Source organism: Typopeltis vanoorti, chromosome 11, assembly GCF_054136105.1.
Source record: "Typopeltis vanoorti isolate ZY-2024b chromosome 11, IOZ_Tvanoo_1.0, whole genome shotgun sequence".
NCBI lineage: Eukaryota > Metazoa > Arthropoda > Arachnida > Uropygi > Thelyphonidae > Typopeltis > Typopeltis vanoorti.
In genome coordinates, this window is record NC_143559.1 from 104,590,747 (window position 1) to 104,609,409 (window position 18,663).

The window sequence follows — 18,663 nt, forward strand, 5'->3', positions numbered from 1 at the left end:
TGGACATAATGAATCTAATAGGTGCTTACCTATTTTGTCTAAATTCTTGAAAATGATTTTGAAAAGAGTTAGATAAGAATTAAGCGTCAGTAAGCGCATCGAAGATTTTTATCTTCGCAGTTATTGCGACCTGGCAGCAATAACTTAAGTCTCTTATTTCATCTATTACTTTTTTTCCCTTTTACTGCCAAGTCGTATAACTCAACTCTGCACCGAAAAATTTTCGACGCCCTTACTGACGTTTAAATTCCTATCAGCATTTTCTAGGTGTTGAGTGAAATCATGATTTTAGATTACGATACCGTCAATCAAGACTTCATCAGCACGCTTTAACGTCTGACCATCCTGGTCAGTAGGCTGTTCTGCATGTCGGTCATCAATTATGCTAACATTATCAAGTACTGAATATGCATTTTATCCGGGTCATTCAAAAGACATTCAAAAGCATTTTTACTAGCGGTGGGTTTTCTAAACGAATAGATTCGTTCGTGCAGAAAATACTATGCTGTTGTATTGCTTTTATCGTTGCAAGAAAAAACCAAGGAATGCACATGGTTTCTTTACCATAGATTTAAATGTTTATTAATTGAATAAAACATTTCATTAAAGATTTTTGAATGAATGTTCTATTCAAAGTATATGTCAATGCACTAGTATATTTAATGACTTCCTAAAATTAAATGGATAGGCTGGACTCATTTCCAGATGTCTTTTTCACTAGTTCAGTATTGAATTCCGTTATAATAGTGGACAAACATATATGTTATTAGATTTTTGGGGACATCACAAAGGTCTGTATATTTAGCGGGATTTGGATCATCAGTTTTCGGTGGTGAAGCAGTATTTATTCATCTACCACAAACTGAATCAAAATTTTTGTCAGATGGTTCTCTTGGGATCCCAGATATGTTAATCTCAGGTTTATTAACACTTTGTGCTGTATTCAGACTACCGGTTTCAAAAGATCTGCACATTTTCAACCAAGAATTTGGTTGAAAATGTGCAGATCTTTTGAAAAGGACATCACATCCTTTGGGGATTTATTATCACAAAATAAACTGTCACGCAAGCAAACGCAACTGATAAACCTAATGCATTTTCTGGCTTTAGAGTTATGGCTCTAGATGTCCAGTTTTGATTCTAAATTACTAATATTTTAACATTTCACTTATAGTCCTTATGTATGGCATACATCTACAATTTAAAATAGACATTTCCCATGTTCCCGGGATGTAATATTGGAAGGCATCATATTTTCAGCCGATTCCTGTTCTTCCCCATTTTGAATTAGAAATTTCTAAAACTTACTTTAGTACGATGATGTATTTAATTAATGACATCACCACTGTAAATAGGTAATAATAAAAACAGTTGAAGATATTGCTAAAAAAAAAAAAAAAAAAAAAGACAGCTCAATTTTGGTCGAAAATAGTGTTAATAGGTTGCACTGTGTGAAAAAAAAAAAGAAAAGGCAGCTCCAATAAGTCAGTGCAGAGTTATAATGATTATAGTTCTTTCACCCTACAACTTTGGACTAATGCTCATGATTTCTTGTAAATATTTCATTGTAATTTTCATAAAACTGTGTTTGATATTTTCTGAAATATTTCCATATAGTAATAAATAGTTTTGTAACAACAGTTTGTTACTTATTTTAATTATTTACCTTAGATTAGCGTATTTTTAAGCAATTTTGAAAATTCATCTATCTCTGAGGAAAAAGGATTTAACATTAATAGTGCTCAGATTTGTATTCTTGTGTACATTATTGTAATAGCCTAAAAATATTTTTGAATAGTTTTTATTTAATTTCCAAAAGTTGATAAAATTGGGAGCTGCTGCCTTTGCCTACAAAGAAGGGGCAGCTCCCAATTTTTTCAATTATTTCAGATTTTCAAAAACTGTAGACATGGAATATAAAATCTCCATGATCATAATCGCCACAACCCAACAACAGTATAACTGAGTAGTAGGAAGGCAATTAGGCAGCAGCTTCCTCCTTTCTAAAATTCTGAGCAATTCCAGCTCAACTATATTTTGATAAGAGTAGTTTAGTTGACTTGATTACTCATTAAAATTCCAATCAAATGATTGGAAGAGCAATCATGTATTTTAAGTCGCATTAGATCCTTTCGTAGAATATATTCAACAACGTTAGATAAGCCCAGCATTGCGAAAATTAACAACGGCTTATTTTTTTAAACTATTTATTATTCCCATCCCACTCATAGAAATCGGTATGACGTGTGAAAATTTCAGTTCCCAAAGAAATCATTTGTAAATATTAGATGTAATAAGGATATGAGCATTGCTTCTGGATAAAATAAGTAAAAGGATGAACGTCTTTTAGTAATAGCTTCTTCAAGCTCATACCCTGACATTGCTAAGCACTATTAAAGCTTGAGGTTAAAACAATAAACATTGTTAATAAATGTCCTTGAGACCAAGATAAACTGCTGTGATATTACGAACAATTTAAATGGTGGCAATGTGCAATACTTCATTAAGTCTGCGAATTAATCCATTATTTTCTGGCAAATTGCTTAAGACATAGTGTATACAATATGGACTGTATTGTTAAGACTTCTCCCTTAATCTCGACTAAAAGTTCGGAATGTGAAGGTCAAACAAAGCACTACGAAGAATCCAGTGTAAAATATACCAGTCTGTTTAAAATACACATGCATGGAAAATAGCATATGCTTTTTTTGGAATATATATATATATATATATATATATATATATATATATATTGGACATTTATGATTGTGTTGAATAGGAAATGGATTACACAACACCGCAACTTACTGTACACTTTTCTCTTCCTACTCAACCAGTTAATTTGGGTTCCTCAGAAAATAGTATTTTTTTTTCTTCTCCCACATCTCATTACAAGCGCAATTCACTTCCGTCTTAAACCGAAATGCACGCTCTTCGTATGAAACTTAACTATGGCGGTAAAAGCAAAGGCGGCTTTTCTCTGTCTTCAGTAATTTTATTTCACCTCCGGGAGTTTTTTTTTTTAAGTGAAACTTTTAAAAAAGAGCAGGAGGCAGCCAAACTCGATTTCTTCATCAGCTTCCTTGCACGTGCGGGTTCGGCAGTGATGTAGTACACACACCGCAACAGCTTCTCTGTAACATCCGGGGTAACCAGATGTCGGTCAGGGAAGATTTGCTTCCTGCTGATGAACCTTTCAAATGGTGGTTGCTTCCAGTTATCCAAAGGTCACAGAGTCTGCATTCTCCAGACGGGTTCATCTGTTTGTCAGGCAGTAGACTGCCAGCTGGCATTATGCAAACGCTTATTGCAACTAAGTAACTTTAAAGAGTATTGCGTTAATATTTGCCAGCTTTATCTATAATAGCAGGTTCCAATTTTTTCCCTCTTGTGTACTGTCACAGAAAAGTAAGATAAATTTATTTCTGTACCATACAGATATCAACAATAATATGAATAATTATTTTTGCATCACAAAATGGTCTGTCTATTAGAGAAAAGCAATCTAATAAATATTCCTTATTCTCCTCCATTTATCTCGAAGCAGGATGAAGTTTTGCATTTAAGTTTGCTCTTCTTTCAGACTACATTTTGAACGGAGGGGTGTCCAGGCAATATTGCTCAGACCTACTAATCTTTGGCAGTATTTTTGTTTGGATTGATTCCTGTTAATGGATGGATAATTGCGAAGGATTAAGTTCCATAAAATGTTCCCTTGCGAAAATGAAATAGCATGTAATGTATCCATTACCATATTTGAGTTTAAACCAAGCGTCTTTAGCTAAATAAATTTTCTTGTGATTTTTAATTTTGAAAGTTTTCAAATATGTCAATTTAGATATTATAATAAAACACCGTCGTCCCATGGAAGCTTCTTTCGAATATAAATAGCCTTTGAGAGATCCTTATTAGCTTATTTGATATAGAATGATGCTCTTTGAATGGAAAGAACTTGGTTCAAATTCCATTCTAAAACGCGAAAAATCTTAATGACTTTTCAACTAAAGGCGAAGTATCCGGTCTCATACGTAAATGGAAAGCCTCCCCCGCGCCTGGAAACTGAAGAGTGTACATGCAATTCGCAAGCAATAACAGATAGGACTGATCATCTTAAGGCAGCATTAATTATGTTTCTATGAACCCATTGTACTTGGTTGTGATAGGCACCATTGAGCTTAGCAGGTAGGAGATGTCCTTTGCACACAGAAATCATTATGCTCGTAATTCAATTTACTTCTTTCGCCGCCTGTTGTATATATATACTTAGTCATTTTCTTTTATTAAAATCTCCGGGGGATAAAGATATTATAAGACCCCCTCCATTAAATTTGGGCGAAGAACAGATTTAGAAAATATTAAATGGTTTAAAGTGCTTAAACATAGCACTTTTTTTCTCATAAAGAAGAAAAAAAAACTTATTGAACTGTTCTTATAACATAAATTGCTAACATGAATTTGTGAATAAGAACACCATCTATTAAAGTTATACAAAACGCGCTGATGTTTATACGGGTCAGATTGCGGGGCGTATATCGCAAGACGTCTCAATATACAGTAACATCTCTATTCATGGTTGTCTTTCTCAAATTTCTCTATTCTCGATAATGCCTTAAATTGTTATTATAGTATAACGCAGTTGCAAAACCTTCATGTGCCTTTGTAATAAAGCTTTTTTACTTTTTAACCTTGAATTTCCTATTTTACACAATCATTTTTTACCTTGACGGCTGAATAAAATTTAATTAACATAAAGAACAAACAAAATAACATGCTAATTAATGAAAATGGCCTTTTTTAAAAAACACGATTTCCAAAAATTCAAAGAAATATATATTGTACATATACGAAAAATGGGAGGGAAAACGATTATTTATACATTTTTAAATATATCTTTCCAGTCTTCATTCTTGCAAATTTCTGTATTAAACGTTGACTTATAAATTATTATAAGCGGCGTATCTTCTCAAACGCCGAATTATAATCATTTATAAGGTTTGTCTCATCTAAGATCCAAGGCAATTTCGGTGACTTTCAATTTTTGAGATCAAGCAATCTTAACTAATCAGATATGCACGTGTGATACTATTAATAGGGGGAAAAGACTTGCAGACAAACGAATGTTTACACTAAGAAACTAAGGCTCCTGGTGGTGATAGTTGTGCGATGGGTTACAGAACCAGTAGGTTTTTTTCACGGTTCCACTAAGATGATAGTTCTCTCAATACAATTTAAAGAATGAGTGGTAAAAAAGACGTCATCATAGAAATGGAAACTATGAATAAATTGGATAAAAAATCCATAGGCGTGTCTTATTACTGACAAATTTATTCAGTCGAGAAAATCTTTGCGCATAAGAAACAGATAAGTCTACAGATAGTGTAATTTTTAAAAATCTCGAGAGTTTCTTAGCAATTGTCTTTAAAAACATAAATACCCAGTGATATTTTTATATTTTGAAAATGTAAATTATAAAGTATTCAGTGAGGGATAATGTTATTGTATGACACTTTATAAACGCTTGATTTCGCATTTTTTTTAAATGTATGTTATTATGCATACAATCTAAGATGAATCTACTGTAGATTTGTGCTCAGTGCTAGCAGTCCTTTATTAAAACTGTATTCTAGAACGTTATGCAAATTATCGAGTTAAAAAAGTTTTTACCCTTTATTATTTAGGCGTGTTAGTTAATAATCCTTAAGGAAATTTTCAGAAAGTTTAATTTCTTTTTCCTACACTTCTAAGCAGACAAAAACATTGCTCACCACACTTCTGATATTAGCAAAGAAGTGTGTGGTGCAACATTTTACATAATAGACTTCTTATTAAATGGGTAGGGTGTAATTTTACTGATAACAACATCACGCTCACTGTTAATAGTAATAATTTTAATGGTTTTACACTACCCACTCGAATGGCGTTACGTCACGACGAGTGGCACGCGACTTATGACAAGTGTTGTTTTGGTGAATGGAAACAGCCCCAAACACGCACACACAGTTGTGCGTAATATACACACACAGAGAGAGAAAAAGGAACACGAAATGGGAATATCAGCAAAGAAGTTAGATGACAGCACACTGTTTACACTAGAATATTAATTACAACTCCTGACCTAGTTATTATATGTGCTAAGAGTAAGCAATCGGATAATGAAAGCTATTAAGAAGCCTAAAAAGAAAATGTGGTGCCATATCATCATCATGAGACGAGTTATTAAAAGACAAGTCCTGTATCCCTTTATCTACAAGGTTAATTTACAGTCGACGAAAAACTATTGAGGAAGTGCGAAAATTAGGGTTAGCGTGTGTAACTCTCGCTATGTCTGCGATGACGAGATCAAGGCTACAAATTATAATTAGCACACTGGGACAACGAATAGTGACTGTACCTATTAGCTCGTTGAATGTCAGTCTTTTTCATGTTTCCGGTAGTTTATTTTTATTCTAATTCATATACATTAAAATAATAATGAATGAAACCGAACCCTCGTAGTTAATGCAAGGACATTTTATATTCTCTTAAGGAAAGTTGTTTGGTGAGATAATGCATCTACTTGATTATTTTGTATGGTCATGTTCCCACACTTTGAATACGCACAAAAAAATAAAAAAGACTATCCGTAATAATGTTTCTGGATCTTGTCCCTTTAAGAATTTTCCTCCTTTTTTTAATCATAAGCCCTTATTTGAGTATCCAACTGATTTGTATATGAAGGACATGAAACTGGTTTACCACCGATGTGAACTTCAAACATGTGTCCAATATCAGTGGAGCTTCCCACGGCATAAAATCCAAACACTTCTTTCCATAGGGAGTGGTTAAAATATTTCCTTCTATGTGTGGCGTGTCCTTCATCTGGTCGTAAACATCAAAAAGGTTAGGTGAGTGGCGCGCTCAGCTGTTCCATACATGTGCACACTTCAAAATGTTTGCCGAGAGAGAGTGAAAAAAAAAAAAAAAAAAAAAAAAAAAGCTGGAAGAAGAGTTCTAATTTAGTGGAGCTATGGTTCATATGGGATACATTTGTTACTCATCAGTTTGAAACCAAGGTCGGATCCGAATCTTCTCGCGTTAAGTGGCTGTTTTTTATTATACATCTCCCATCCCCACCGCACACACCTTGCCTCATTTGTGAATTTTCTAACGCACGTGGCTCAGGAGATTCACCCGGTGACCTACATTGATCGCTGATAGATTTTGGAGAATTCACAGAACCTCCAGCAGACTTGCAGGTACCTGTGACGTAGTTTGACATCACACACCAGACGACACTATTCTTCCGTATTTTTATCTTACACAAGCAACGTTCAAGATGAACGGAAGTATGGCTCGTTAGGGGAAGCAGGTAGCGTGTTCCTTAAGTATAATCGGTTGTATACTCACCGATGTCACTCTACTCTTTGTGGGAAGCAAGATACGTCAAAAAGGATCTTTTTAGTACTGGCTATAAATAATTCAAAATTGTCCTGAAGAGTAATTAAGGAACTGTTATTAGTTCCTGTGACAGCTGTGGATGACTTTTCTCTATTACTGCAAGTGCTAACCGACTTTAGTGCCATGAAAATACTTGTCGCAGACTAAAACGAGCACAAGGACATCTGTCAAACAGGAAAGCTATTAGCAGCATTCTTGATAACAGCGAAGTGCCACGATTACACTTCAGATCATGTTCTTAGAGGTTATGCGGTCTCTTGTGTTAATGCCACGACTCCTTTCCCCTTAGCGAATATTACGAAACATTAAGAAATTGTCATCATATATAAACCACGAGTGACTTTGAAGGTTATCCTACCAAACCGCAAATATATCGTGTTAATTACTCTTATTAAATATCCGATTAACCTAACGGTGACACGGAATTTTTCGATATGGTTAGCAAACTTAACCAAGTAAATAATCGACTATTGACACATCTAAACGATATTTGTATTCTTCCGCAGATTGAAGTTTTGATATGTGTATTCGATATAGCGTTGTATGTTACATTCTGTTTTAGTGTAATCTGGCGGAGGGAGATTTGTGGTGTGCCTCATGCTTAAAAATGAAGGAAATTGCGAAATTCTCCAGTGTGTGTGTTGTGCGACATAATATGAACTGAAAGGACGATATAGAAAGGATAAGTCACTTTATAAAAGCGCTATACATTAATTTTGAAATTCACACTATGTTCAGTTACTGTACAAGAAGTTTCCACTTCCCCATTCTTGACAGTTATTGTCAGTCACGTGCCTTCCCACATGCATGTTCCATCCCACGCATATTGTCTTACCTGTAAAGAAAATTCACGAAAACCTGTTCTAGTCATCACTCCTGATCAGCATATTAAAGCCGCTATTATTCCACTGCATTGCTATGCTTGAACCATTTGAAATTGTTATATACAATTGAGACCAATAAATGAATTCGTGTTAAATACATTCAAATTCAATTTGAAATTTTCGATAAAGTAACATTCTCGTAAGTGAATTCAATAAAAGGAAGGATTTCTTTTTTCTTCCACACAAATACTCTTCCGAGTCCTGTTTTTTTTTTTTTTACTCTCCCTTATCTTTCTAGCTATAATTGTTTGTCGATTTTTAGATGAATTTGTGCACGAAGATTTAAAGTATCTGATAATTCTTAATTGTTTAGTTTGATTTTATCTAAAGATCGAAGGCGATATTTCAGCTTTTCACTCTCTAATTAGTATAATAAACGCGCTATTGGTTTCAGAAATTACAGCCAGTATCCGCTAACATCATCTCTCTAAAATTTATAAGTCAAAAAAAGACACGTCAACAAATTTGTTTGCACCCTAACGTCTATGCAATTACTTTTTATGGCATTTTTTCCACTTCCGTGGAGTGTGGTTACTATACTCTGAAGAATTTTGAGTTAGTACAAAACCGTTAAGACAAGTCGAAAATCCTCAAAATTTCGAATATTGCACGCTAATGAGAAATGATTCTGTATACTAAGGTACAAGACATTGAAAATTCATACCGCATTAGATGACAGTACTGGAAATAGGAATGTGGTTTAGAGTTAACCAGCCTGTGATAACACCCTGTCTTCTTCTTCTCTTCTTCTTCTGCAGCTTCTCCCACTTAAGTGGGGTTACTGTTGATAATGAGTCTTCTCCACACCTTCCTGTCTTGGGCTGTCCCACATCCAAGTTCTTCATCCTCAAGTCCTCTTGTACCAGCTCTCTCCATCTCTTCTTTGGCCGCCCACGCTTCCTCCTTCCTTGCACATCCATCTGCATGGCCCTTCTTCCCACATATTCGTCCTCCCTCCTCATCACATGACCAAACCATCTCAACCTTGCTTCCTGTATTTTCGCTCCTAAGTTCGTAACTTTCACTGTTCCCCTGACATAGTCATTTCTCAGACGATCCTTTCTGGTCACACCGCACATCCACCTAAGCATTCTCATCTCTGCTACTTCCATCCTGCTGCTGTTATTTTTCCTCAGGGCTACAGTTTCTATAGCATATGTCATAGCTGGCCTCACTACTGTCCTATAGATTTTGCCTTTCAGATTGATCGGCACCCTCTTATCGCATAACACTCCAGCCATCTCCCTCCAGTTCCTCCAACCCGCTTGTATCCTGCATCCCACTTCCTTCTCAGCTCCTCCATCTTCTTCCACTGTTGAACTTAAGTATCTAAAGTCTCTCGCCTACAGGGTATTATTACAGGCTTCCATATTAGTCATGCGACTGAATCATAATTGGAACATCAGATGTAGTTGACATCAATGAACGACAGAAATTCAGAAGGAACCTTAATGACTTCCTTCTGGGTTTGTTTCTGTAGGAAAGTAGTGTTGAAAAAGATTCTGCATTCCGCCCTTTATACATCAGACTCGTTCTCAACTAGAAGTTCAGGGGATAACTCCATTTACAGCCGTCCCCACAAAAGTTTCTGAAAGAGAGAGCACTGTCACTTAGGTAGCGAGTACATGTTTTTTTTTTTTTTTTTTCATGATTCAAACGAGAGGCTGTTTACTCCATGATAGCCTAAATAGTCTCTCGTTTGTAGACTCTCTCGTTGGCTGGGTTTGCAATTTATATAGGATTAATAATTACTTTGAAGGAAAGTAACGCCTAGAAAGAAAGAAAGAGAAAAACCTGATTTCCTGGATGTGAGAAGGCAGTAGTGTGATATGTTTGTGTCAAGTGAGTATTAGTTTGTGTTCCAAGGAAAAAAAGAGCTGTCTTGTCTCATATCAATGGTAATATGAGAAAAAAAGACTTCCTTTATTCACTTCAACAGCCATCGAAAAGATCAGATTTGAAGTTGAGACATCCTGGTTATTTTCTAAATCGAAGAAACGTCAAATATCCCGAAGAGAAAACATTATCTTTTAGTTAAAAATCCCCTGGGATCTAATCCTTTTTCTAAAATGAGAAGGATCTTTGAGATTCAAAAATCTCTTCTCTAGTCTTTCGTCAAAACATCGGAAGAATCTTGAATAGTTTACATACCAATACATCTTGTAACCTTCACGGTACCTCCCAATTGCGTCCCTGATCCAACAGCAATTATTATCTCCAACTTTTCATACTCATCTGGCATCTACCAAAAGCAAAGACACGAGCCTATATTTAGACCATCTCCCAAGAGTTTCTCCATCAGACTTCTATTTCGGGTGCTGAGTTCATTTTAAGATGAAGGTTATCAACAGCCGACTTCATCATTTGCAGCCCCATTAATTAATCTGTGATAATCAGTATAGATTCCACCATTCTCAATCTATAGCGGATATCTTAGTTCACAACACTTACCTTTGGACACGAGCCACGATTTGGAAAAACGTATCGTTCGTGACATTTTTAAAACATTGTAACAATTCTAACAGAGATTTACTAACCAAACTACCATGTTATTGGTATCTTCCACTCTTTGTAACGAGTGGCAGTTTCCTCTCCTGGTGGTCGTTCACGCTGATAAACGGCTTCTTTTCTTCTGATTTCCCTACCAATGCTGGAATTCCCCAGAGCTTAATACATCTATCTTCTCCCTCCTGTGCATGAATAATTTTTTTATTACCTTCAAATATTATCTGTAGTTTTGCGATGATATATTCCGTTCATCCAGTTCCTAAACTTTACAGTGCTCAAACATTTCAAACTTAAATTTTCCGCAGTAAAACATCGATCAGTGTTTAAAGCATTCATTTTTCAGTAGAGTGAGGAACAGCTTCGTCATCTTCCTTGCCACCAAAACGGGCCTTTCTTCTTTCTGGACAAAAGTAACCTCTCCTCTTGGTAACATAACACCCAAATCTGTTAACATGAGGTTTCTGTTATTCAGCTGACACACACACACTTCTAGCCTTTCCTAGCATAAACATATCTCATATATTACTTCAACTTAGTGTCATTTTCTGCCCAAGATACGATTTCACGTATACCTGCTAATATTGTACAAATTGCAAACCTACTAAATCTTAGAATACTGTTCCATTAAATATTTTGGTTCTGTCAAAAAAATCTCTGGGGAAAGATCCACTTTCGTGGGGAATGGGGTGTTAGATGTTCTGTATTTTTTTAAAGTTTTTATTATACTTCTCCTGACGAGACAGTGCAGTACTCATTAAACAATAAATTATTCATTGCATTTTCTTAATTTCAGTTTTTCTTCTACAACATGAAGCTTGCAGCTCTTCATATTTTCTTCTCACTTCTGTCAAAACTCTGCATAATTTGTAGCTTTTCTTAAGGATTAGATGCCGAACGCACGAGCAGCAATGCAGTTGAATTTACCAACAGATCATGTTGCAACCACAATACATATAAGCGTTGCATGTGGCATTTTTGAACTGTAAGAAAAACTCTTTGGTGGAGAAGAGGAGACGGGTAAAAAGTGCAAATGCTACTTATTACCTTTTCGTTCTCTTCCTTCACTTATTCTGTGTAAATGAGTCGATACAACTATCGCCTATAACAAACAACTAAGAAAGACGTATGAAATAGAAAAAATGACATGTGACACTGTGCAATTTCTGGGGGGGGGATAAATAACTTGAAGTAAGTGGTTTTAACACTACATTTTTCCTCTTGCATATGATATGGCTGAACACTCCTTACGTTTTCTTTAAAAAAAAAAAAAAAATGTTCCTGTATAATTTTTTAGTCACGAGAGTTTTCTATCTTTCCCCCAGCCCCCACCTGATTGCTAATATCTGGTCTGGAAGATTTATTCCTAGAAACCGGAACTCAAATACATGTTAAGAAAATCTCGAATTGGCTCATCTTTTCTCTGGAAAATTTTGTTTATTTTTTTTCACATCTCGAAGTTCCGTAACGGTTTGATGAAAACCATTGCGAAATCAAGATTAACAAAATCACTCACATTTTTTGGTACTTCGGATATCGTGATAAACTTCTTAAGTGAAACATGAAAGTCCCGCTATTTAAAATAACTTGAAGACCTTCTCGTTTGCTAAAACCAGTTCTTTTGAAGGCCTTCGTTCGACTCTGATTAACTGAGTTTCGCACAGGTCGCACTTATTTTCTTCCCCCTACACCTCGGAGAGTCTACAAATGAAGTCCATCTCTGCATTCATACCATGTGCCTAGATGCAACTATGGACTTCGCAAATTTTTATTTACTATCTCATTATCATAGCAGAAAGGACCAATAACTTGAACTTGAGAACAATGGGTCGCACTTTAAATGCAAATAAAAATTCAAATCATACAATGCCGCTAATAGCATTTTCTCTCTTAGGTCGGACAGTAACAATAAAGTAAAGTAGATTTCTACATCACAGCATGCTACATGGTTGCACGTTCGCGTGCTTGCCCTTGACTCACTCGTGACTCTGCTGCCTGTAAACACGGTTGTGAATCATTTTTGCTACTCACGTGCTAGAGCAAGAGTCAGTTCTGTTTAATGTCAAAATTTTAAACAAGTCTTTGTAAAATTGTTTTAAAAAGTTACTTTAAGTGAGTTAATGACATCATTAATGCAATTTAGATGACTAGAACGAACAAAGCCATTGAAATTTCGGAACGTGTGATTTCATTCCAGAAAGACCTGCAAATCTTTATACCTATTTCATACGTTAATGGAGCGGTATGAAACAGGGTTGGAAATACAGAAACTGTATGCTCCTCACGCGTAAATAAAATTAACATGGTATTGAGAAGTATAATAATTTTCACAATCACACATTCGGCTTCAGACAAAATATAGCATAAATGTACTCTTTTAGAATTATTTTGTTTTCGGTTGTACGGTCAATCTCATTTGTACGTGGGGGGGGGGGGGGCATGCGATGCGATATCACAATTTTTTGCAATCATAATTACGCGTTGAACCGAAGTGGTAAAGGTGTTTTTTTGCTAATACAAACCAAATATGAACAACGTTAATTGATAAACAAAAGATGACCTTAATTGACTTCACGCTAACAACCCACCCATAACCATCTAAGAAGATGAATAGAATTTAAAGAGTAAGTAGTCTCATAATACCGTCACGGTTTTTAAAATTGATTGGAATATGTATGGCAATCAGTCAATATCACTGAACATCAGACAATACCTCAAGAACCTAAAATGATTTTTTCCTTCTACTTCTGATGATTGTAAAACAGTTTTCCGACATTAACAAAAATTTTGTCATTTTTTCTCCCTTTCCTCAAGCTTCTACCCATCCATTTTGTTTGTTTATTTATTTATATTTATTTTATTTTGTATTTTGTTTGTTATCCACGTATTAAATATAAGTTCAACTTTTCATATATCTTTGAAACTACTTTAAAAAAAAAATTAAGAAAACGCTTTTGTTTTTGTACATAATCAAATAATCAAAGGAAAACTTTTATTCCCTTTGTAAATATTATTGTTAAAGTAATAATAAGATAAATTATCAAATTATAAAACTTTAAAAGCGAGCCTGATTAAGTGTTCTGTATATTTTTATTTCATAATTATTTCCACGGAGTTTGTATTATAAAATAAAAATTTGCAATAAGGATCCAGGTTTCCTCCGCCCCCTCCAAGTCTAAAATAATATTTGTCGCATAAGTTAGGGAACACACAATCTTCTGTGGTATCATGCATGGTTATTAAAAGCAGAATTTACTGTTGTCATGGGAACATTACGTCATGTCGGTCTCCACAGTAGCATTATGAAGAGATAGTGTATATACAATAGAACTGGTTAGCCCTGAAGCGTATGGTTTATCTTTAATCCTCTTTCTAAATCCTCTGCCTATGAGTGCCGACTAAGAAACATAACGGAATATTTTTTAGGATGATTCATTACTGTGTGTGTCAGTTACCTACGTTACACCTTTCGATTATCCAACTTCCACGGGACTAACACGAAGATTTTTTCTATCTGAAAATTTGAAACCATATTAGTATCCGTTTGCATATGGTTCATTTTAAGATTACAGATTCTACAAAAATTATTTTCTAAAATTCATTTGTCTATAAAGTTTCGGATAAGTAACTTAGTCTTCCCTAGGACTGTTCAACCGTTTTCCCTTTATATTTATTACTTTCAATTAAGATATGAATAGCCATCAAGTAACGCCTGAATTTTATTTGGAAAACAGATGAATTTCATATTTGTAAAGGACGAAATCAAGGACATCTTGACGGGGAAACCTTGCTCTGAATCCTCATTCAGAACTGAACACAAAAAAGTTTGCATTGCTAGTAGGTCGGGGAAAGGACTCTATCAACTAGATCAGTAAATGTCCTTTTGTATTAAAAATATTTGAACAAATTTACAACTGAATACGTATAAAAACGTGCTAAGTTAATGTAATGAAACATATATGCTTTAAGATGAAGGTAAAATATTGATAAAGAATACTAAATATGTAGAAACAAGTAAAGTAAATAAATAAGAAGAATATGCAGACATTAAAACGAGCACAAAGGTGAAGAAACAGCAAGACACTTGTTAGAAATTTCCTTGACACGATCTGTTGAAGATGGGGTGGTGAAGACAACCGGATAGTATCAAGAACGGTAAGAACTTGACATAAAGACCGAGTCGAGGTGTGAGCAAAAGAATAACCAATAAGGCTTCACTGCCTTGTAAAGGAACAGACAGTAAAACTAAGTCCTTGAGCACCACCTATGAATGTGTTGGAAAGTAGTAATGATATATTAAGGGTTAAGCAAACGAACTTAGCATATTCCCCTCGACACAATTTCTCTCACACAGGGAGTGACTGACTTGTTTTTGTTTCCATCAAATATAGTGCCACCTACTTGTTATCACCAGGCAAGCAGAATATAAAATTATTCTCACTACCTTGTCACTGGAAACAGTCCAGAGAAAGGATAACGTGGGGAGGGAGAAATGACTTTCACGCCCACTTGCTTCCATCAACCGACATCCGAGCACCCACACACTTACAAGGACGGGGTCATAAGACCTTGAGCCAGTGAACCAAGGTGGGTTTTTCTGAATGAGTCCTTTCTCCCAGACAGCGTATTTTATGTAATAGCATCTGTATAAACGGCTTACTTATTCCAGTGTTGTGGTGCAAGATATATTAATCAAAATACGTGTATGTGGACATACGAAGGAAACGAACAAGATTGAAAAATTGGTAAATATACAAATGAAATAGATTCGTACTTTGAATTAAGCAATTAATCCACTGTTATCCAAAGTTTCGAAAGGGAGTCGAATACTAACTTGACCTCGTCATCCCTCACGTTGCAAGTCACTAGTTTCTGTTATTTAGAAAAACAATAAATCTTAAACAACAGTCTATGTAGCCTCGCTTTTCTTTGTTTGATCCAGATTAGTAACTGCATGAATTTTTTATGTCAAAAGGTTAATACAAAAAATTAACTTGAATGACATTCTCTTATCAGCTTTACTTCTAACAACTTCTTTTAATCGCTCTTCATCTGATCTAGCCATATACGCATTTTAAAATGTTATTTATGTTTGGAAATTATTTTAGAGATGATGTGAAAATTTTATTTCACTGTTTCATGTTCATTCAATATTAACAGAAAATGGTGATCTTTGACTAATGCAGTAGAAAAGACAACATTGCAAGAATATAGACATCTCCTTGGCTCCTAAAACAAATAGCGTTCATGTCATGGTAACAGTTTTGCAGTTTGATGTGGCGATCTCATCTTCTTGTCACATGTTAGGTTTTAGTGGCCTGTCACAACCAAGTAACTGAGCATTCATAGAAGCTTAATGAATTCTATAAAAAGGGCAGTTGATTCTATTTACATATTCCTTTCTGGGCTATCAGCTGTCTTTATTCTCTGACAGGGTTGTCTGAATTGCGAGAAAAACACTCCGCAACATGCATAATATAGTAATTCCACAAAATGTTCAAACCCACATTACTGTTTTTGGCTGATACGAGTTTGATGAAAAGCTGACAATTCTTGGAAGCGACTGCAGATTACGGGAAATGTGATGTCGGATGACTTATAGAAGAGATAAAGTATGAATTAATGAAGAGCATGCGTAGTTTGTACAGCAAGTCGGAAGCAGAATGCGTAAGCTTGTAAAGGTTACATAATCTGGAAGTCGTATACTCGAGACCAAATGTGTACTTCAAACGTTTGATGATCGCTTGAGTTCTCATACGCTTTGAGGAGAGTGCGATGGAATTGAAGATAAAAGCACTGATGCACGGTGCTAATGGAAGCATTTGTAGAAGTACAGCAAAAGAAGGTGGGCGATTTAATCTCCTGATATGAGACCATAGCTCTGCTTACTGGAGATATAAATTGGCTTGAAAAAGTTCTATGTTTGGTCTCTCCAGAGTAGGGTTTCCGGATTATGTAAAATTAAAAAAAAAAAAAAAAAAGTCACATTATGATACTAATTTACTATGGATTGCAAAAACATCATTTAGATGCTTTGACCATAATTCGAACAAAACCCAAAGTTACGTTATACAGCAAAAACTACGTCAGTAGGTCTATCCATTAGCAACCACTATCATTACCTAATTTAAACGAGTGGCTCCAAAATACTGCCATTTACACCGAAATCATTCTCTAAATTATCTCATGAAGATAATGTCAAAGCACAAATTACCTTTCTCATACATAAAAACTCACTTCGCAGTAGTCAATAAAGAAAACATTTCAAACCATTAGTCATTAATCTATGATTCTCGTCTCTGCTATTCTACGACAGGTTGAATCTGATTTGCTATCTTCCCCTGTCTTGTGCAAGATCTCATCTTACTGCTTACGAAGTTTGTATTGTCTGTAAATATCTTAATTCTTTCTCTGCTCGTGATCCTTTCATGTATCCATCTACCTCTCTCTCTCGATACATTCTTTGCGACAAACAGTTAATAACGGTTGTGTGTGTGTGTGTGTGTGTGTGTGTTATGAATTCATTTCTTTTGAATTCTGTGCGGGTTTTTTTTATTATTGTAACGCATTTTCTTTTAGCATCTTTTCTAATTGTCTTTGCTCTATAAGGTAGTGGAAATGATGTTGTTCGGTGTTGGATCTGTTTTTTCTAAATCCACCTTTTTATTTTTTGCTTCTCCGGTGGACTGTATATTTTGGTTATTCGATTCTATCGAGTTCTTATATTTATGACATAAGGTTATTGGATGATAATTTTTTGTACATTCTTCTCTGTTTTCAGTCTTAAGAGCTGGGATTATTTTTAAGTTAGCAAATTATTCGGAATTATACCAGAATAAAGAATTTTGTTAAATAATAGTCTGTTATTAGTGGTCGTCTAAAAACGAATGTACGCCATAGCTAGATGGAAAACAATCACTTAATCTCTCGGCAAACACGAGTAAGGGTTCTAAGACGTAGTCAAGAAAGGGAGAAGTAAATATCTTGATGTTTAACAAAACGATAGTCAGTAAATTATACCATTAAGCTAATTCCATTAAAAGAATAGTCATAAACTTGAATAATGTTAATTTCTCAGGTTTATGATTATTTATGGGTGTAGTTAACAGGAAACATATTATCATAAGATCCCTGGGTTTGGAATTGCAGTATATTTTTCATTGTTTTTGTCGACTGCCTATTTCTTTTACTTATATGATGTGAAAAATTTTAAGGAAAAACTGAATTAGAATACTTAGCACTTACTGAAACCTTCCCATCATCTGTTTCATCTTTCATTTCTCTTTTCCTCCATTACACCCTTTGCTTTGGAGTTTTCCATTCTTCGGCATCACTTCATCTCTTGCAGAGAGAAGAAATAAACGAATACTCCCCAAGCCCTTTTGGCCCATAAGTAATTCATCGTAGACAAGGAGGTGCTGAAGGTGTTACTTGGCACTCTGCCCAAATTCTCCACAGCTGAGGTTCGTGTGGATCTAGACGTTGAATATATGGCTAGGCTGTGAACCTCATATAAAAATAAACTGTGAATCCCAGTGGTGACGTAACGGAACTTGGTCTCATGCGCTTAGCATTAACGTTTCCTTTTCTTTGTGCAATGGACAGTACAGATAATTTATACTTCATGCAGATTCGTAGCTTTGTATCTGTTTGTCTGGCCAGCTAAATGGAGTACAGTAAAATAGGCTGGAGAATGCCAAACTTCTTCCCCCTCTTCCTTTCACAAACCCAGGCCAGGTGGCCTGTTTTGGTCTTATCCCAGCATTTCATCGGTCTGCCTCTGTTATTTCGACCCTTTGGTTTGTACTTCATGGGTATCCCTGGTATTCCGTCATAT

General features: G+C 35.3%; 1 protein-coding gene across 1 annotated transcript in view; it reads right to left on the bottom strand.

Annotated features, from left to right (window-relative positions):
• The window catches only part of LOC150101896 (uncharacterized), a 314,015-nt gene extending 295,846 nt beyond the window's left edge, over nt 1-18,169 (bottom strand). The window contains exon 1 of the mRNA XM_090400719.1: nt 18,072-18,169. Coding sequence (XP_090256845.1) covers nt 18,072-18,104 — 33 coding nt within the window. The 5' untranslated portion in view covers nt 18,105-18,169. The remainder of the gene's footprint in view (nt 1-18,071) is intronic.
• Between the last annotated feature and the right edge of the window lie 494 nt (nt 18,170-18,663).